General features: G+C 40.8%; 1 protein-coding gene and 1 long non-coding RNA gene across 2 annotated transcripts in view; both read right to left on the bottom strand.

Annotated features, from left to right (window-relative positions):
- Positions 1 to 22,733, bottom strand: part of LOC308631361 (serine/threonine-protein kinase MRCK alpha-like) — a gene marked incomplete at its 3' end in the record, with an annotated part of 47,680 nt that overhangs the window by 936 nt on the left and 24,011 nt on the right. Inside the window, exons 3-5 of the mRNA XM_081262527.1 lie at positions 4,232 to 4,325; positions 3,723 to 3,853; positions 2,094 to 2,161 (exon numbers count right to left, since the gene is read on the bottom strand). Coding sequence (XP_081118653.1) covers positions 2,094 to 2,161; positions 3,723 to 3,853; positions 4,232 to 4,325 — 293 coding nt within the window. The remainder of the gene's footprint in view (positions 1 to 2,093; positions 2,162 to 3,722; positions 3,854 to 4,231; positions 4,326 to 22,733) is intronic.
- On the bottom strand, positions 4,646 to 6,808 carry LOC308631566. Its single transcript, XR_014018252.1, has 2 exons — positions 6,245 to 6,808; positions 4,646 to 4,875 (listed from the first exon to the last, which is right to left on the bottom strand). It is a non-coding gene; the product is annotated as an uncharacterized lncRNA (long non-coding RNA).

The following is a 22,733-nucleotide window of genomic DNA, read 5'->3' as shown; positions in this document are numbered from 1 at the left end:
TCTCAGACTACATTTTTCAAAGATAAGCTCATTGGTCGCGTATACATATTTAAACCCAAATGTTTCTATATATTGACATATATTATTTACATTAAAATCATTTGATTGCATGTCAAATAAAGCAATCACTTTTACCAAGTTCATGGTAAACTGCACTGAAAATGCATAAATAAATTACATCAGTTTTCATGATTTGTTTAACTCCTACGTGTCGAATCACTGTTTTTTCCAATTGTAGGATAACTAAGTAGGACTTAAAACAGTTTTGGAGACTCAAAGGGATTTCAGAAGTATGACATGTGGCTTTTTTCTTTTCTTTCCTCCTTTGTTTTGTTTACTTTTCTCGTGCTGGGGATGCAACCCAGGGTCACACCTGCCTCACACCCTCAACCATGGAGCATCACCCCCGCCTGTACACCTTTTCTATACCGGTTGTTCCCCAAGACAGTTACAAATGTCAAACTACTTTGTGTGAAATTCTAGTGTGACACACTTTTTTTTTTTTGTACTAGGGATTGAACCCAGAGGCACTAAACCACTGAGCCACAACCCCAGCCCTTTTTTGTATTTTATTTAGAGGCAGAGTCTCACTGAGTTGCTTAGTGCCTTGCTAAATTGCTGAGGCTGGCTTTCAACTTACAATCCTCCTGCCTCAGCCTCCTGAGCTACTGGGATTACAGCTATGACACTTCTTCACAGAGTTATTCATGATAAGAACACACAGTCATAAAACAAATATAGTTAATTATACTTAAAACTTGTATAACATCAAAGTACTATTTACTTAGGCAGGAAAAAGATCAGAGGAATTTCTTTTAATGTCATCCTTGATCATCTAACTTTATATGCATGGTATTCAAATTTACCTTATGACTATAATTTGATTTAAATATTACAGAATTGAAAGGCACACATTTAAGTTCTCTAAGGCCACCCCCTCTTGACACCATTGATAATGCCAGGAGATGAATACTCAGACGTGAATCACTAACATCATCGTTTACTGATTAAATAAAGCAGGGTGTCACAGGACACTGCAGAAGTGTGCGAATGCACTGTGGTATTCAAAGAGAAAATCATGATAAGAAGAAAAAACACGAGGTCTAAAGGTGAACTTCGCAAAACACCATGGTCATAGTCTTCCTCTGTCGGGTTCCTTTTAAAACACGTCGAGCCGCAGGCCGATGTTTTGGACTCAGAGCGGCCCATTCACTGCTGATCTCCAGATGGCAAGGCTCCAGCCAAGGCTGTGTTGTGGGGGCACTCTCCCAGGGGGGCAGAGCGTCCTCAGTGCTACTCATGGACCCTGTCCTGCATTCAGCACTCTCTAGACCACTCTTAAATTGGAGCCTGTGTTGGTTTTCATCTTTTCAGGGGTAACTAGAGTGCTCTTTAAGTGTTTCTTCTAACTTCCATGCAAGAGTCAACTCACAGATATTAAAGGGACAGACGCTGCTTTCCAGGGTTTCCCGAGTTCTTTAGGAGTCTTCCCCTGTCCTCCACAATATGCACCCGCCAAGGGAGGGCCACCCCCTCTCATCTAGTCCAGTGTGTGCCATCAAAGCATGGAATGCAAGTTGAAGGTCACACATGTGTATAAGAAGTTCTACCAGCTAATTCATTATTAAGAAACAGCCCCAGTTTGAACACGAGCAAACCTCCCATATCTCTACGATGGTTTTGTCTTGTGCTGTGACATGTGGCAGCATTCCAAAACCGGGAAGTGATAGGACTGGGATAAATTTGAGAACTTTATCAATGGCAAAAAAAAATGTGTTTCTACAAAATATTTCATGGTAGAGAACTTTATCAATGGCAAAAAAAAATGTGTTTCTACAAAATATTTCATGGTATTAAATAAGGGTAGTTCCACTCAAAGCAAAATATCTTGCTTTTGCTATCATAAAAAGCTCTCTGGATTATTTAAAAGCAAACAAAATGTCTCCTTAAATAAGGACACACACACATAAGCCAGTTAGTGAGGGCTATTCTCACACCTGCCCAAAAGATGCCCATGGAAATGGAATGCCATACCACCCTGTCTACACAACAACCCATCCCATGCACCCCGCCTTGAGATCTGAATTCCTCACCCTTTTTCAGACGTTCGATTTCTAACCACAAGTCAGACTGGTGTTTCTTCACTTTAGCTTTCCTTTTACTAAAAGAGGCAAAAAGAACAGAAGACATCATTAGGTGCCCAGTGCCTGTGATTAAGCTATAATTGGATCCCACAAAACAGGAAGGTAGGGCTTTTGTGTTTAGAATCCTCAGCTAAGTTGAATTTCATATCTAAAATGACATTCCAAATAAAGGAGATTGGATAAAATTACCTTGGGTTTTGTTTCACAGGGAACCCAAACCATGGGCCAATAACTCAGTCTATGCGCCATATTCCATTTGACTCACAGATCTGCTTTGTGTGAACAGACGTGCCCTGAGCATAAGATGAACGGGCATGTTTTTATCTTGAAAGGCCACACAGATGCCATCTGGTAGCTATCCATACTGTACCAACCACATACTGAGAAATGTCTTTCCCACTTCACATTAAATGAAGTGTACAGTCTTATAATGGATCATTGGAACACGTAAGCTCCTGGTCTTGAGTAATTCAACATTCTGCACTGAAGTTGACCCAGTGTTACTGTCTAACACAGTTAAGTGAATCAGGCTTTAGACACAAAACCTGGCCCTTGGAGTCATATTTCTTTTTCTCTCACTCCATGACTTTGAGAGCACATCTATCTACAAAATTAATGTTATATTTGTATTTTTACTCTGCTGTGAATTTTACGTTTTCCCTTTTATCCTCCCACGTCACACCATCTCCCGTCTTCTGATATATCCATTAGCCATGTTTATTGACTACTGGCATAACTATTTTATTAGCACTCACACTGGTAGAATTTAACTGGCCCTACTGTTGTTGTTAGAAGAAAAGGAAATTCGCCACCATCCAGCAAACGGAGTGGGAAGAGGCACCTTTTTAAAAAGACACACTTGAAGATGTGCAATGTGAATTATAAGCTGAAATTGAAAACATGTTACACCATTAGAGTCTTCAGAATTTAAAAGGCTCTGAAAAAGAGGTCACAGGATTTTCCTGACTTCATTCCATTTGCATTTCAAAATACATTTGTACACACACAAGAGGATTTGGGGTGCTTCTGATTCAGAGACCTTTTCAAGTAAGAAGGAAAAAACAATAGAGGCTTGACTCTTAGGTGCCTCTGTTTTTGTATTATTCAGTATTATCAATACCATTTGGTGGAGATATCAGAATCACAGAAGTTAACATATTGCAAAAGAAGACACGTTAAAAGCATTGAATTAAACACTTTCAAATTATTATGACTTGTCATCTTGAAGACAAAAATCTAATTTTCAGGAACACCAAATGTTAGGTCATAGGTAGATTGAATGTGTGACCTTGAAGAGGGGGCTTTGTGCTTTGAGAACCACATTAGGCCCCGTTCCCAGGAGGGTCATCTACTTACTGGGGTGTGACCCTCATCCCTCCCTAAGCTACCTTTGTGGCTAGCTTACAAATTGTTTTCTGTTTGTTTGTTTCTGGTTTGTTGAAACAGAGACACACTCTGTTGTCCAGGCTGGTCTCAGACTTGTGTCCTCAAGAGAATTCTCTCAACTAGCTGGAACCACGGTCATGCATTACCATGATCAGAAAATCATTGTGTTTCCAAGGCACCACTTGGCCTTACCAGTGAAATGCCCCCTGAGGCCCCTCTGGGAGCTCCTGTCTGCATGATCTCTCTAGGTCCAGAGCCGACTCCAACTGAAGTAAAGCCGACGAATCCAGTTTATCAAATGGTTCCATCTCCCCTAGCATTTTCTACAAGATCATAAAAATAGGTTTTCACTTCCAATTTTATATTAACATCAAAATCTAATTCATGCAAACATTAGGAGATACTCTAGACTATTATTGTTTTGAATAGTAAATAGAAAATTATTCTTGTTAAAATATATAATTGTTCATGAAGTTTGGAAATGATGTTAGAGACTCATACAAACAATCTCATTGTCGTACTTACCACCACCATGATAGTTGTCCCTACCTCCCCCAAAGTAGGGCTGACTTCTTAGGGAAAGACTTTTAGTTGGCTGAGAGCCAGAGAAACTGGCACAATTCAGCAACTTCATTGTTAATATCAGTTCTTCTCATTTCCATTCTGTCAGCTTTCCTGGGCCATGATGGACGAGTACTCACCTTTCTTCTTGTAATCAAGCTGACATTTCTTAAAGATGCCACTTCTTTGGTTACTACTGAGGTCAAGCCCTGAGCATTTGTTTCATCTTCAGTGCTACAATACAGAAAGTAAAAGATAGAAATAAAATGCAAATACGGACAAAATTAGACACACCAAGGAAGGATAGAGAAAAGATATACTATAGAAAATCTGAACATGAAACTATCTAAGGAGCCTTAAAAAAATAAGCTACTGCCAATAGAAAGGAGATGTTTGTATTGGCAGAACACTCTTATACACATCTAGATTGGATTGGCAAAACACTCTTAGAAACCATGAAGAAGCTGGCGAGATTTAAGACTCATTAGGTTGAAAGAGACTACTTCCTAGATTCAGATCTCAGAGTGGGGAGAAACTATCAGTGTTTTCAAGAGTTAATTGAGCCAGAAATGTCACTGTTCAAATCTTTTCATTCTTAGAGGTTACATCAGATATCAATGTAAACATTGAAAACCAACACTATGCCCAGATAGAAATAGTTTAGTAATAAGCACTACGCACAATGCACATCAGTTATTCATGGAACCACATTAGGCCCCATTCCTAGAAGGATCATCTACTTACTGGGATGGTTACCTTCATCCCTCCCTAGTGAGACCAGAAGCTGGAAAGTAAGAATTCAGGGGTGACAACAAACTGAGCACACTTTTTTGACGTATGAAGAAAAAGAAACTTTAGTATATGGAGACCTTTCAGAAAGGATTTCTACAGGTTGCTCTCTAGTACAAAACAAAAATTGAATTCAAGAAAGGAATGCCTATAGGGGACCCAAGAATAGTGGCAATATAACCATAACTTATGTCTATAAGTCTAAACTACTGTTAATAAATAATAATAATCTTAAATTAAAATGCCAGATGATGACAGCCTATGGCAGGAGTGAAACTATCAGAGTTCATGATCAAACACAGGTAGAATGCAAGAACCCTACTCTACACTTCTCCACGGGCCATGTCATATTTTGAAGGTAGAAATACTTGTAGAAAAGTAACTTTTCCTGGTCAAAATCTGTCATTCAGAACATACGCAAATTTTTAAGCATATTCAAAAAGATATGACTGCATAAAAATCAACACTTCGATTTAAAATATTTTCATGCTAAAACAAAAACTTGCAGTATCTTCTATCTGTCTCACAAGAGGAAATATGACAGATTCTCATGCAACTGAACTGAATATATTTAGAAAATGTGTTTCTTTGAACCTGATCTGCAGAGACTTTATTGGGTTCAGTTAGGATGGTTTTATGTTACGTGTTATTATGGTGGAAGTTTTTGGAACTAAGGCTGTTTCTCAAATATATTTCATGTGATACATGACATGCAGGGCTTTTAGGAAAACAAAACACCTTCTAGTGTGGGCTTTCCTATACGTAAATAATGAGAGAAATAAATGGAGTCAAAAGGCTTTCAACATGACAAAAAATAAGACAAACATAAACTAAAATATGTGCAAGGAAGCAACATAGCAGGGAAAATATCACAGGCTATCAAGGTCACATGACCTAGTAACCAATCCAGGCACTACCTCCAAGGAGAGCTCTCGGCCCAGACATGTTAGAAAACGTGTGGAAACTGTGTTTATATATGTATTTGGGCACACACACAGACACACACACGTTTTAAGCCTCAGTCGAAACCTTAGAATTGATAATTCAGAAAAGCAGACTGAAGAATGTTTTGAGATTATAAACCTAAGTTCCTAATTCGTTAATCTCATCATGTAGTTTCAACACTTGCTGCCCGTATTTCAAAACACCATCGTCTATTACAACTTTTAAAAGAAAATAGGAATGTATTTAATAAAAAGATATATTCATTTGAAAACAGAAACTCTGAAACCCAGGTATAAGTATGAGGTTGTTCATTATGTATCTTTAAATCATCCCTGGGCCATCAATGGTAAGTTGGTAGGGAAAGAACCGAGGACACACACCTTCCTGATGTACTCTGCAGGGGCTGGTAATCAACCGACCTGCAGAACACAGGTGGTCTCTCCTTGCTCATGGCAGCAGTCCAAGGCCTTGCCCTTCCAGGGAGACTAAAGGATCTTGGCAGAGGAAGGAGGTCGGACAGTCTAGTTCCTAGTTCTCAACAGTCCCAAAAACCTGTGAGGGTCAGGCCAACTGCTGCTCCCAGGCTGGAAGGTTCTTGCCCCAAGATTCCAGGGACAGATCTGTCCTGAGTGGCAGTTAAATGTGCAGAGTGCAGCCTGGATGGGTACCACCTTGGATGACCTGCCCTGTGGAAAAGAAGGGACTCCTTCCCTGGACCACAGGATGGGATGGGTCCGGGAAGGGTATTTTGGTTTTAGCACTGTGATAATCGTTGCATGAGGCTTTGAGTTATGAACTTTCAGTGTGTGAGGGTATGTTGGACATAATAAACTAGTGTATATCTTAAGCAGGAAGTATTATACTTTTTTTCCTATTTTGTTGAGATATTTCTCTTTTGTAAACTTTGATTTTTTAATATATAACTTCAGACTTGCAGACAAATATATAAATAGTACAAGGAGCTCTTATATTTTGCCCTATTTTCTCTCTCTCTCTCTCTCTCTCTCTCTCTCTCTCTCTTTCTCTCTCTCTCTCTGTCTCTCTCTCCATACATAATATGTACATTTTTTCAGAACAATGTTCATATGCAATACATACTTGTAATATGTGCTTTTTTCCTGAATAATTGGAAAACAAGTTGCAGACACCATGTGCTATCAGCCCTTAAATATCTGAGAACCAAGACCTCTCCACGGTGAATATCTGGAAAGCAGCTGATACAACACTGCTTGCCAAACCGTGGTCTGTATCTAAATGTCAACAATGTCCCAGTGGTGTCCCACCTAAGATCCTCCCCTCTTTGATTCAGGTTCTGACTAGCTATCACGAATTGCACTTAGATAATTCACCTTTTAATCTGAAGATGATCTTCAGTCGCCTTGTATGACCTTGGACATTTGGAGAATATAAACAAAATGTTTTCTGAGTTTGTTTGACTTTTCCACATGATGAGATTCACATGACGCACTTTGGGGGAAGAATACCATAACCCCATGTTCTGTCCACACCCTAACCTGGTGTCCGGGGCATATCATACCAATCTGCCCTGCTTCTGATATTAGTTTGGGGTGTGGGGTTAGAGAGATTCTGAGACTGCTGAGACATCCTCTCTTTCATCCACGGCTCATGCTTGCTTGAATTGTGTCACTGTTGACTATTATGGTTTGTACATGAGGCGACCCTAACAAGTTCATGTGAGAACCCGTGCAGGGATGTTCAGAGGTGAAACGATTAGATTAGGAGAGCTGCAATCTAATCAGTGGATTCAACCATCACTGGGGTGTGCCCCAATCTCTCAATCCCTCCTCCTCCTCTCTCTCCCTCTCTCTCTCCCCCACCACTTCCTCGCTGTCATGAGGTGAACAGCCCTCCTGAGTCCTGCCCTTCTGCCGTGAGGATCCACTTCATTCAGGCTCAGAGCCATGGTGTCAGTTGCCCAGAGACTGAACCTCTGCAATCATGAGCCAGGTCAATTTTCCTCCTCTAAGCTGTTCTCATCAGGTATTTTAGTTACAGCAACAAAGAGCTAACAATGATACTTGGGAAATAGGTCTCTCACACTGTCATTTCTTCTACATTTATTAATTCGCATGCTCTAGAAGGAAGTTTTTTCTTTTCTTTCACTTATTATTCATTAATTTATATCAGTATGTGAATATAGGCTCCTATTCATTTTATTCCTGTGATTGATGTTTATTTTTTCTATTGGTTGTTCAAAACATTACAAAGCTCTTGACATATCATATTTCATACAATTGATTCAAGTGGGTTATGAACTCCCATTTTTACCCCGTATACAGATTGCAGAATCACATAGGTTACACATCTACTTTTTTACACACTGCCATACAAGTGACTGTTGTATTCTGCTGCCTTTCCTATCCTCTACTATCCCCCATCCCCTCCCCTCCCATCTTCTCTCTCTACCCCATTTACTGTAATTCATTTCTGCCCCTTGTTTTTTCCCTCTCCCCTCACTTCCTCTTGTATGTAATTTTGTATAGCAATGAGGGTCTCCCTTCATTTCCATGCAATTTCCCTTCTCTCTCCCTTTCCCTCCCACCTCTCGTCCCTGTTCAATGTTAATCTTTTTCTCATGCTCTTCGTCCCTGCTCTGTTCATAGTTGCTCTCATTATATTGATGTTTAAGTATCTGCTTCTGGGCAGCTTAAACAATAGAAGTTCATTCCCCACAGTCCTAGAGTCTGAGTGCAAGGTCAAGGGTGCTGGCCCAGGAGGTCTCCTTCTGAAGCCCCGCCTCTCGGCTTGGAGATGGCTGCCCATATTGCTCAGTGCACAGATGGCTTCTTTGATGTGTGGGAGGGAGAGGGAACAAGAGTGAATAAGCATCCTGGTGTCTTTCTTGTTCTGTAAAGAGGTTAATTCCATCACGAGGTTCTCACCTTGATGGCCTCATGTAACCCTGATTCCCTCCCTAGACCCCACTTCCCAATACTGTCACATGGGGTGACAGGGCTTCAAACTATGAATTGAGGGTGAACACAAGCTCTCCTCTGGCACTTCGGGTCCACTCCCGTGTCCTTTTCAAAAGCTTCAGTGCCATTTGAGCACTTAACTAGTTTCTGGCAGGAGATGTACCAAGTTCATCTTGTCGTTCTGGCAGGAGATGTATCAGTCCCAGACCTGGAATCAGGCATGCCACAGGGACCCCTCCCTGTTTCCTTTGTGGGGACTGATGTTTAGAAAACATGCATGGCCTATGGGCTTCTAATATGTCGTGTATTCCAGACCCTCTCAACATAGAAAAATAGTTGTACACACACACACACACACACACACACACATACAGTGTATACAAATATATGCAACACACCTATGTACACAATATATATGTGTATGCATGAACATGACCACACACAAACACACCATAATATACACATGCATAGACACACATCCCCATGCACACACACCCCATATGCAAATATGTACATACCACACACACATACAAAACATGCAAACCTCTATCAAACTTGAAATCATGCTTCTCGGAATATTGTGTTCATTAACACATCTAGAGAGGATAAACTGCCTAGAAATCCTTTCAGACTTCTCTGTCCTGAGACGAGAGAGGGAAGGAAGAGAGATTGTGTGGAAGGACCTGACACTGCAGTGTGGTTCCAAGGCTGCTGGGGAGGCCTGCCAGCGAGGTCCCCAGCTCTCAGGAACAGTCAAGCCTTATCATCTCTGCTGAGCTCAGCCACCAGCTGGAAGCAGCCTGTGGGAGCCATGACCTTGGCAGAGACACAGTGGTCAAGGTCGGAATGTCACTGGGGGTTGGAGATGAGAGGTGCATCCTCACGGCCACCACAGACAGTAAAACTGGAACATAAAACACAGTTAGAGTTTACACCTCCGTTGACCTTACTAAGACTGCTTAAGGGGTGGATTTTACTTTCAAAAGAAAAAATAACACTTTACAACACAAATTAGACAAGTGAAAAAATAATCAAATGACACCTTTGAAAGGCTTAATGAAAATAACTGCCAACTTCTAAACCCAGGAAATAAAACACACTCTGAAAATAAAGGTGGATAAAACTGAGATAATCAAGTCCTGAAGAGAAGAGATTAATCTCAGCTCAGAGTGTGGTAGGTTTCAGCCCCTGTCAGTTGACCTTGTGGCTTTGGGGCCTGTGGGTGAGGTAGCACACCATGCCAGGGAGCACTGATGGGGCCAGACTGCTCATCTTGTGGCAACCAAGAGAGGAAAGAGAGCAGACAAGAGACTGGGGAGCCGGGACACACAGGCACCACTCTAGGAACTTGGGAGGCTGTGGCAGGAAGATGGAAAGTTCAAGGCCAGCCTCTACACCTTAGCAAGACACTCAGCAACTTAGTTAGACCCTTTCTCAAAATAAAAAGGATGGGTATGTGATTCAGTGGTAAAGTGCCTCTAGGTTCAATCCCCAATACCAAAGAGAGAGAGGGGAGAGAGAGGAGAGAGAGGAAGGGGAAGGGAGAGGAAGGGACCCAGGGTCCCACTACTCCCTTCAAGAGCACCCAATGACCTGAAGACCTCCCATCAGGTCCTACCACCATCTCCCAAAAGCATCAAGCTGGGGATCAGGTCTTTAATACACGGGCCTCTGGGAGATATTGAAGAGCCAAACTATGGCACACAGACACACACTAAAAGAAGTACCACAGGAGATGTTGGAGTCAGAAGGGAAATGATTATAGGTGGGGAGATGGTACGGTAGGATTTTCATATATGAATACATGACAAGGGAAACTCCACATCATGTATAACTACTAGAATGGGATCCTCAGGAGGCTGGGGTTATAAATCAGTGGGTAGAGTGCTTGACTTGCCTGCATGCACAAGACCCTGGGTTCAAACCTCAGCACTGCAAAGAAAAAAAAAAAAAGAATGGGGTCCTAATTAGAGTAAGTTATACTTCATGTATGTATCCTATGTCAAAATACGCTCTACTGACATGCAAAGAACAAATAAAAACAAAACAAAAACACTGACCATTTAATCAGCAGTAATAATGAGAACTTTAAAATATATGTGTGAATAAAATAAATGACAATACCACAAGTGGCAAAAAGCAGCTTAATAAGTTAGTGTTTTTTTTCCCTGTCAATCAATTCTAAAGTTCATATACATTATAAACTTAAATGTGAAGTATAAAATGTAAGGGTTTTGGCTATGGAAATGTAAATAGTGTCTCCTTGGTGAGCAAACTCTCAGGGAATAATAGGCATTTTGTTTTCACAGCTGCAATATTCTGCAGTTTCTCCCAGGAACCTAGTAAGATAACTAATACACACTCGGTGCCTGGAAAAGTTCCTGTGCAAAGGTGCAGGATGCCTAGCTGCTGTGGTAACGCCTTCCATGAGGAGGCTCTGTGCCAGAGTCTTACCAGCTTCCGCCTTGATCTCAGACACTCAGCTCCTGGGAATAAAGGCACTCTCTTGTTAGACCACCACAATGTTTCTCCAAGTTCCTGCTCCTCCTGAACCTGCCCACATGACAGTAACTTTAAACAATGAACTTTCTTGAAAGCTACACAAAGCTCCTGATATTGCACATCACAACTTAGTATGCAACGGAGAAATAAGCTGCATAATCTTGCTGACTCAGCACCTGTCTAACAACACAATGGACAATAATGTATAATGGTGCCCAGTGACCTAATGTAAACTTTTGATATAAATGAAGCCGGGAAGCTTAGACAAGGGGCCATTCTGCCTCTGTACCTTGCTTCTGTCTCCTTTTCTGACAATAAAACAACTAAAAGAAAACTTAAGAAATCATTATGATTAAGTTGATGTACGTAGTTTCCTCAAAGAGGACATGAAAAGTGCCAACATATAATATTCATGATAATGATAACATATAATTATAATGAGGGGAAGAAGTAGGTCTTGTTTATTGAGGAAATACACACAACTTACATACTGCACAGGAGCCAATCAAGATAAAGGTCAGAGGGGTGGAGCGAGTCCACGTGTATACCCATCCCATAGTCTGTAAGGGAAGGCAGAGCTGTCCACGAGGGCCGGAGAGTCCTGGACCTATCCTGGAGGTGGTCCTCCTTTTCCGTCACCACCCACAGCACCGCTTCCTGGCTGATCACCAGGAGCCGTCCCAGCCACACGTGCGGCCCCAAGACCAGGAAGCAGGCAGCCATGCCCTACACACATGCACCTCAGATGGAGCACTAATCTCCAGGATATACAAAGAACTCAAAAAACTTAACACCAAAAAAACAAACAACCCCATCAATAAGTGGGATAAGGAGCTGAACAGACGTTTCTCAGAAGAAGATATACATTTGATCATCAAATATATGAAAAAAATGTTCAACATCTTTAGTAATTAGAGAAATGCAAATCAAAACTATTCTAAGATTTTATTTCATAACCAGTCAGATGGTAGTTATCAAGAATAGAGACAGCAATAAATGTTGGGGAGATGTGGGGTAAAAGACACGCTCATACACTGCTGGTGGGACTGCAAAGTGGTACAACCAATCTGGGAAAGCAGTATGGAGATTCCTTATAAAACTGGGAATGGAACCACTGTTTGACCCAGTTATCCCACTCCTCAGTCTATACCCAAAGGACTTAAAATCAGCTTCCTACAGGGACACAGCCACATCAATGTTTATAGCAGCTCAATTCATAATACTAAACTATGGAAGCAACCTAGATGCCCTTCAGTAGATGAATAGCTAAATAAACTGTGGTATATATACACAATTGAATATTACTCATCATTAAAAGAGAATAAAATCATGGCATTTTTAGATAAATGGATGGAGTTGGAAAATATCATGCTAAGTGAAGTAAGCCAATCCCAAAAAACCAAAGGCCAAATTTTGTCTCTTATAAGTGGATGCTGATCCATAATGGGGGGGACATGGGAAAAATGGAGGAGCTTTGGTGGGGAGAAGGGGAGGGAGGGAGGGGGAGGGGGGTGTGGGGTCAGGAAAGATGGTGGAATGAGATGGACACCGTTACCTTAGGTATATGTATGACTGCACATATGGTGTGACGCTACAGTGTATTCAACCAGAAAAATGAAAAGTTGTGCTTCAATTGTGTACAGTGAATCAAAATGCATTCTGCTATCACATATACCAAATTACAATGAATTAATTATATAAAAAATAAAATGTATACAGCATTATAAGAAAAAGAAAGGGGCTGGGGATGTGGCTCAAGCGGTAGTGCGCTCGCCTGGCATGCGTGCGGCCCAGGTTCGATCCTCAGCACCACATACAAACAAAGATGTTGTGTCCGCCGAGAACTAAAAAATAAATATTAAAAATTCTCTCTCCCTCTCTCTCTCCTCTCTCACTCTCTCTTAAAAAAAAAAAAAGAAAGAAAGAAAGAAGGAATGGCAGAAAGCTTCCCAACTTCCCAACACTGGCAAAACTCATAAAGTTTCAGATCAAAAGAAAATCTAATGCCCCCCCCCCCAAAAAATATGCTCAAATACATCACAATCTAATGGAAACAAAAGGGAAAGAAAACAGAAAAATTATGCATCAAATACAGAGCAACGATGATCCAAATGATGACATACTTCTCACTGAAAATCAGAGAGATTAGAAGTCACTGGAATGTTTCATAAATGCCAGAAGAAATGGACTGTCAACATAGAAATCAGTGATCAGTTAACATATCTTTCAGAAAGGAAGTCAAAATTATCATATTCTTAGGTGAAAGAAAACTCAAATTCTGTCATCAGCATACCTGATATTTTAAAAGAAATGCTGACAAAAACATTTCAGACGGAAGTGAAATGACATGCAAAGAAAAGTGAGAATGTCAGGAATGAAGGAAGAGCAAAAGAAATAGTAACTGTCTAGGTGAGGATAATAGACATGTTCTCTCCTGAAGTTCCTTAAAATAATGTGACAATTGAGATTTTTAAAAAATAGCTGGCCTACCTTAAAAGATATTACTCATGTGATTCAAACTCTTTGAATAAAGCTCAAGACACAGGAGTAAAACAAGATCACTCAGAAAGCAGAAGTCGTTACAGAACACCCACTATTAACATCCAGGTTATTGTCTATTTCTTTATAGTTTAAAACTGAAGTCAGGTATGAACACGCCCAACACCAGATCACTTTTTCTTGCACCAGAATATAAGCTATTAAATAAAAACTCCAGTATTCTCTTTTAAAATAGCTGGGCATTGTTCTTTAGGGATCTAAATATATGTATGTGCAATACCTGGGATATCTACATTAGTACCCAACAAGAGCAGAGTTCACATTCCTTTCAAATAGACATAGGATATTCACCAGGAGGGATCATGTCCTCAGTCACAGAACAAGCCCCAACAAACTGAAGGGAATGAAATCACCCGGAGCACGCTCTGTGGTCTTCCATGAACTACTTTGCTCCAGCCCTCCCTGTCCCCAGCCCAGCCCCTACTTGTCTTCCTTTCTCGTAGGTTTCACTCAATTCTCTCTCTCCATAGCAGTCCTTTTCCATTCTTCTCTTTCCTTCTGCCCATTTGCTCATTGATCAAAAATATTATTTAGACAGATGATAGTGCGTGTTGGTGAGGATGTAGAGAAATGAGAAATGAGAACGCTGATACAATGCTGGGGGAAGGAACATGATGCAGTGCTGTGGGGGAAAGCCAGGTGGTTCCTCTAGGAGTTGAGCACAGAGCGAACCTGTGACCCAGCAATTCCACCTAGTCCGAAAGAATTGAAATGGAATGTCTATGTGAGAATGTTCACAACAGCATTCTTCATAATAGCCCAAAAGTAGAAACAACCCAAATGTCCAAATCATGAGGAGTCCAACAAAATCGAGTCATACAAAGTACGGATTTATGCTACAACATGGACAGGTTCCAAAACATTATGCTAAGGGAAAGAAGCCAGTCACCAAAGGACCACATACTACATAATTCCATTTACATGAAATGTCAGAATAGACAAATAGATGAGAAAGAAATTCAATGAGTGTCCTCCCAGGACTAGGGTGCCAATGTCAGGGGAGGGAGGTGATGGCTAAGAAACATGGTGATTTTGGGGGGAAATTTCTCTAAAATTTATGGTGGTGATGGATGAACAACTCTGTGAATACACTGAAAGCATACCTGTTAAATGAGTGAATCATATGGTCTGTGAATTATATCTCAATAAAGTTGTTTAAAAAATATTGCGTGAGCATTCTTCCAGACAATGAGATACAGCAGTGAACGGAATTAGCAAGTTGCTACATTCCACTGGGGCCTGGGTTGGGGGGTAAACAATGAACAATATACGTAAGCCACCACTAGAATGGCCCAAAATAGCAATGGTTTAAGCAAGAGAGAGGGTTACTCTCTCTCCAGGAAAGAAACACACTAATGGGCAACTGAGACCCAGCCTATTCTGTAGAGCCAACCTCCAGCATCTGTAGGGTTCTGATTCTAGGATCCCTTGAAGGCATCCAAATCCCAGGATGTTCAAGTGCCTTAAATAAAATGGTGTAGAATATGCCCATCACCTATACTTTAAACAATACTTTTTTTCTCATATACTTTAAACAATCTGTAGATCACTCATAATATCTAATATGATGCAAATGTTATGTAAATAGGTATTATACTGTATTGCTTAGGGAACAATGGCAAGAAAAAAGTCTGTACATGTTCAGTATGGATGCAATTTGTTAAAAATATTTTGATTCACAGTTGAATCCATGAGTATCCAGCCCACAGATATGGAGGGAAACGATATTTTTGTTGTACCAACTTAACTTCCACCGTCAGGTTGCCTTCCTGGTTCCAGGTAGCTATGTCACCTTCCTGGTTCCAGGTAGCTATATCACCTGGGGAACATGAACACAGTTTATTCGGGTTCTCCAATGAGTCCATGACTCCAGTGGTTCCATTTTACAAACGAGAAAGTGAAGGACACAGTTCAAAGTCACTCAGAATCCCAGCTCCCAATTAGCTACTCCATCCATGTGTCCTCCTTGTTCACCATATGTGTCTTGGTCCAGTTCAGCATGTGTAGATGAGTGTCAACTTGATTCACAGTGGGCTGTGGGTTAAAGGTGCAGAAAGGTACATAGCAGAATGTCTGGAAGCTATGTCATAGCTTTTCTCAGAAGTGGCTTTGGTCCTCCATGTGTGCCAGATCCGCTGTGTTCCCAAGAGAATTCTGATTACTGAGTAGGAAGCACCAGGAATCTGTCTATCCACATAGACGATAATTGCACTGGCAAAATCTTTCTGATTAATTATCTTGGATATCTAGAGTTTATTGAAAGCTTGCAACATCTAGGGGAAGGCTTGAATGGTATGACAAATTATTGACTAATTTCATCTCCTAGCATAGTAGTGGCCACCCATCTCCCACTCCCAGCCTCTGGCAGGCAGCTGTGCACACGTCCCTAGAGAAACCTATACACAGTTTAGGGGAACCAGCATAGGATAAAAAGCCTCTATCCTATAACTATGAAGGATGTAGTAGCAGCTCTGATTGCTGATGGCTGCTTCTAATCACAAAGATGCAGACAAACAGGTGGGCGACATTTGTTTTTGTGCCCTCCCCCATTTTTGCAAGCCCCTCACCTGTGACAGAATTTACTTCCTTGAGATTTAAAAGGACAGCACTTTTTTCCTTCCTGAATTGTTTTCTCTTTCCTCTTATAGAAGCCAGACATTTTAAAAAGTAGAACATTCAGAACAACTTCACATAAGGGGCAAAGTAGAAAGTGATCACACAGGATCAGAGGGAGGCATAGACTCAGAAAAAACCTAAAAAGACCTCAGCTTTACACCTCAGGTCGATCCTTAGCACAGAGACAGCTGATGACAATCACAGTAACCAAAAGAAGGAAACAAAACAGAAGAAGCAAAGCCTCAGGGCAGAGGAGAATCTGAATTCCATAGATATCACACTATTAGAAACAACACCACCACCACCTACAACAAAATCACATGACATACAAGGAACAGGAAAATATGGTTCATTCAAAGGAAAACTTTCCCTGAGAAAGACCAGATAGAAGATCTTCTACACAAGACTTTAAAATAACTGTCATAGAGATGTTCAAAGGACTAAAGGAAGACATGGAGGAAATGAAGAAAATTATATATGAACAAACTAAAAACATCAATTAAAAAACTTAAGAGAAACTCTAGCTGTGCAAAGAACAATAACTGACCAAAAAAAAAATTCACTGGAGTAATTCAAAACAGATTTGAGCAGGTAGAAGGAAAATTGAAGACAGGACGGTTAAAATTATTAGGTCGAAAGAATAGAAATAAAAAATATTGAAGAAAAGTGAACAGAGCCTATGGGACCTGTGGCACAGCATTAAGTAGATCTTCATACACAGTGTGAGTCAGGGAAAGAGCAAAAATAAAAATGGAGAGAGAATGTATTTGAAGAAATAACGAGAACTTCCCAAGTTTAATGAAAGATATGATTATACATGTCCAAGAAGATCAGTAAACTCCAAGTAGGATAAATTCAGAGATATCTACCCCAAAACAAATTATAATCAATCTGTTGAAAATAAAGGAGAAAGAAAATCTTGAAAGCAGCAAAAGAGAAACAAATTGTTACATACAATGGATTCTCAGTAATTAGATTTCTAATCAGAAAATATTCTCAAAATACTAATTTTACAAAAAAAACTATCAATTAAGAATCCTATATCCAGAAAAAAAATGGTCTTTCAAAAATAAGAAAGCAATTAAGACATTTCCAGGTAAACAAAAACTGAGGGAATTTATTACTATTTGATCGTCTCCTCAAGAATTACTTAGGGGAGGGCTGGGTTGTGGCTCAGCGGCAGAGCGCTTGCCTAGCACACGCGAGGCCCTGGGTTCGATCCTCAGCACCACATAAAAATAAGTAAATCAAATAAAGGTATTGTGTTCAACTACAACTAAAAAAATAAATATTTTTTAAAAAGAATTACTTAGGGGAGCTCTGTAGTATAAAATAAAGGATAATAGACAGTAGCTCAGAAACATGAAAAAAAATCTCAGTAAAAGTAAATATTTCATAATTATAGACACTAGTATTATTTTAGCAATAGTTATAACTCCAGATTGTTCTCTATATGATTTAAAAGACTAACACTTTAATTTGACTACAAGTATTATTGTAACATGGATTTATAACTTTACATTTTGTTTTCTACACTTTTTAAAACAATTATTAGTTCCTGTTTTTGGACACAGAGTAAACATGTGATTTGGAGAGATTGATAACTGAAAAGGATACAGATGGAATTATAAAGGAGCAGAGTATATGTTATTAAAATTAAATTAGTATAAATTCAAATTAATGGGTTATAAATTTAGGGTGTTAAATGTCATTCTCAGGGTAACCACATGCATGAAAAAAAAAGTTAAAGTGTGGAAGCATCTGAAGAGTCCTCAACATGTAAACAGATACGTAAAATGTAGTTTATCCATAATTCAGAGTCTAATTCAGGTCCTGACTGAGGATGACAGAGCCTCTGATCTTGGTCACCATTGCCAGGCCTGCCTTCACTAACCTCTGGAAATACTCTTAAATGTGCTTTCATGTCTCTGTCCTTTTGTTTGAACCCCACAGTTGCTCTTTGCAGAGAGTAGAGTCTTACATCCCCATTTCAAGAATCAGGAAAACAAAAAGCTAAACATGACAAAATGTGCTGGAAAATGTGCAGTGCCCATCAGCACAGCTGGTTGATGGTACCTTGAGTAGCATCTTCAAGCCTTTAGCTAGAGCAAGCATTAATGGAAACTGAGGCAAATCTTTATTAAGAAGAGGACAGATGGGGGAAGGCACATATAGGTCAAGCATCAAGCCGGAGCTGCAGAACAGCATGGAAGCCCTGTTTATGAGCGGGTATGATGTTCCAGCAAACATTTTACACGGACATTCTTGCCAAGGTCCACAAAGATCCCAGGTAATCGGAAGCATTAGTTCTCATTGCTTCTAAGGGACAGAGGTCAATTAACTCACCAGATTTGCTCAGCTAGAATCAGGATCTGAACCTACACAGGAAACTCAGGAACGCTCATTTAATCTCTACACTCCACTGCCCTGAGCTGGCACACAGGGATAGGTCCATCCTTCTGCATCAGGACCACAATTTCATCCCAGGTAACGTGGCAAGGTAAAGAGAGGGCTAGATCCCTGAAGCTCTAAAATCTTGTCTGTGCAGTGATGTAGACAAGAGGAGGTAAGGTAGCTGAGTGCCGTGGTGCATGCCTGTAATCCCAGTGGCTCGGGAGGCTGAGGCAGAAGGATCATGAGTTCAAACCAGCCTCAGCATCGGTGAGGCACTAAAGCAACCCAGTGAGACCCTGTATCTAAATAAAACACACACACACACACACACACACACACACACACACACACACAGGACTAGTGATGTGTTTCAGTGGTTGAGTGCCCTTGAGTTCAATCCCCAGTACCCCCCACTCCTCCAAAAAGAGGAAGTAAGGTGAAGAAATGTGGTGCCCAGAGGCTTCCCAACCCAGAATGAAAATGATCAGTACACGTGTCCAGTCGGGCCTCCAGAACAGAAGACTGTCCAGAGGTGGATTGCCGCAGTCTGGCTGCAGCAAAATAACCCGGGGGTGACGTAGTCTGTTCAGGCTGCTTTACAAAACTACCAGAGACTGGGAAGCTTATAAATAACAGATATTTATTTCTTACAGTTTTGGAGACCGGGAAGTCCAAGATCAATGACTAATGAGAGCCCTCTTCCTGATTCATAAACTGCTGTCTTTTTGTCGTACCCCTACGTGGTGGAAGGGGCTGTTGAGCTCTCTAGAGAACATTTTATAAACATACAAGTCTGTAGGTCTCCACCCTCCTGACCTCCTGTCTCCAAGAGCCCCTCCTTCAAATCCCGTGATGTTAGGGATTAGGATTCAGGTTATGGATTGAGGAGGGTCACGTTCTATCCATAGTATACATGAAGGGTCACATTAGTGTGGTAGGCTTAATTAACAATTTTAGCTGTCCATGGGATAACAGTAAGGGCATGGTTTTTATCTTTTCTTAATCCCTTAATTTAAAAAATATTTTAAAAGACGTTTATAAGCAAACACACAATATACATAAATATCTACATCCATAACATGGCATTTACACCTACCCTATAGTTTATTCTATGTCTTTTCCTAGTATGTTTAATATATATTTTTGGTTATACATGTATCCTCAAAAAGCATACTGTTATCTGTATGAGTGTTTTATTTACATACATAGCCTGTGCTTTAAGACCTTATTCTAATTCTTACCTCTGTCATCTAGTTCTTTGCTTTAAAGTTATATCCATGTTGACAAGTCACATGCTTGTGCATTCAGATGCATGTGTGCACATGCGAGTGTGTGTTGCTTTTAGCAACTATGCTGTATTCTGTGGTGTGTTTAATCCGGGATTCCTAAGAGGGAGCCCTGGGATGCAAGGACATATGAGGAGGTAGGTAGAGGTAGCTCATCTGGGAGATGAACCCTAGAAACTAGTAGTGCAAGGAGGAATGGGGCAGGGAGCAAAGGGAGCCAGAAGAGGGCGTGTGATCTAGTTAGTTCCTTCAGTGTCTCTTCTGGTGCCTCCAGCGCCAGATAAAGCCCTGGCAGAGAACTGCAGGTGATGGCACAGAAATGGTACATACTGGGTGCTTAAGAAGTAAGGGGCACTAACTGCTTCTGCTATAGCATCTACCACGATAGCCAAGAATCCTCGTGTGTGTCCCCTCAGGACTCCAAGTGAGAGGTTTTCCAGGAACAGGCCCAGGAGAAGAACAGCCCTTTAGGATCTGAGGGGAAGGCGTGTTGCAGGAAGACTGCTGTACTGCAGAGCAGCCCTGTGAGGGCTCCCCACCACAGTGCCTGTCTCACTCTCCCCGCTACCACCAGAGCTGGACAGTGTCCACTTCTCACCCAGACGATCAGTGCAAGGTATTATCTCACGTTCATATCTAGTAACTATTCAGGTATTTACAGGAGAAAGAAAAAAAACAGATCCTGCCTTCATACAATGCACACCAAAAAAATTGCAAACATATCATGAAAAGCAAAAATATAAAAATTATAAAAACATTTTAAGAAAACAGTTTTTTTTATTTTAATTAATTTTAATTAGGTATATATGTGACAGCAGAATGCATTTTGACACATGGTACATAACTGCATTATTGCGCACAACTTTTCATTTCTCTGGTTGTACACAATGTCGCGTCACACCACGTGTACCTAGGGTGATGATGTCCATCTCATTCCACCATCTTTCCTGCCCCCATGCCCTCTCCCCCACTCCCCCCCCTTTCCCCATCAAAGCACTTCCATTTTTCCCATGCTCCGCCATTACGGATCAGCATCCACTTATCAGAGAAAACATTCGGCCTTTGGTTTGGGGGATTGGCTTTTTCGCTTAGCATGATATTCTCCAATTCCATCCATTTACCTGCAAATGCCATAATTTTATTCTCTTTTAATGCGGAGTAATATTCCACTGTGTATATACACCACAGTTTCTTTATCCATTCATCTGTTGAAGGGCATCTAGGTTGGTTCCACAGGTTAGCTATTGTGAATTGAGTTGCTATAAACATTGATGTGTCTACATTACTATAGTAGGCTGATTTTAAGTCCTTTGGGTATAGATCAGGGAGTGGAATAGCTAGGTTAAATGATGGTTCATTCTAAGTTTTCTAAGGAATCTCCATACTGCTGTCCAGATTGGTTGTACCACTTTGCAGTCCCAACAGCACTGTATAAGTGTGCCTTTTCTCCCACATCCTCACCAACACTTATTGTTGTTTGTATTCTTGATAACTGCCATTATGATTAGAGTGAGATGAAATTTTAGGATAGTTTTGATTTGCATTTCTCTAATTACTAGAGACATTGGACATTTAGAAAACCTATTTTTTTAAATGTAACTTTGAAGAAAGACTTTTTTAAATGCATGGCACAAATCCTAAAGGCCAAAACCAAGGAAGACATGAAGATCTAACTACTTAAAAATTTTTATTTCTTAGGAAAAGACGCCAAAATGAAGTTTTTTTTTTTAAGTTATGTAGTGGAGAAAATGTATGTGCATATATAAAAAGAGATAAATATACAAGTTATATAAAATTAAATAAGAAAAAGAATAACTCATTAGCAAAAGAGGCAAAAGCTTTTGACAATGTACCAAAGAAGTTTTATGGAAGGGCATTAACTAGAAACATGCTCTATTTCATGAGCAATTGGGGGAAAGTTAGCAAATCCACTGGGATGTTTCATTCCTCCGGTGTCAGGTGGACAAGGTGCTCAGCGTGTGGGACACAGGCTCGTGCAGTTGCTGGGGGTGGAAGTGCAAATCCGTCTGATCTTGGCAAAGGCACGTGGCTCTCCAGTTGCAGACCAAAGCCACGTCCACTGAAGACCCAGACACAGCAAGTCTGATCTGGGTTCACATCTCTCCTTGAGAGGTTTGAAGAGTTGAAGCTCAAAATCCCTTCACTAATCTACTTCTAGTCTTTTGGACGCTTCTCCCTGCCCCCACAGACCAGGACCTCAGCTTCTTCAGGGCGGCAAGATGTTTGGAGTGGCATTAGGCACTAGTTCTCAAATGTGAAGTTCGGAACACCCCCACACCATGGCCACCACTGCCACAGGTGCACTGAAGCCCAGACGCTGCCCCCCTCACCCTGGCCTCACAGTTTCTGGTCAGTGTGAGATGAGGCTCGAGAATCAGGTGATGCTGACTTAGTGTCTTGTCGGGCCTGTGTGCATGCTATTTCCTCTGTGGGACACTCCTTCTTCTGCTCCTGAATAGCACCTGCCGGGGCGAAGGTCTCACATGCACCTGTGATTCAGGAATCAGGTCTGTCTTCCCCATAGGATAGTTCCAGGATTGGATCTGGTTTCCTTACCCTTTTATCTTCTTCGAGGTCATCACATATTTTGAATG

The sequence above is a fragment of the Spermophilus citellus genome, assembly GCF_964194105.1.
Source record: "Spermophilus citellus genome assembly, chromosome: 12".
In the NCBI taxonomy this organism is placed as follows: domain Eukaryota; kingdom Metazoa; phylum Chordata; class Mammalia; order Rodentia; family Sciuridae; genus Spermophilus; species Spermophilus citellus.
Note: the sequence above shows the minus strand (reverse complement) of the source record. Positions and strands in the feature narration are given on the sequence as shown.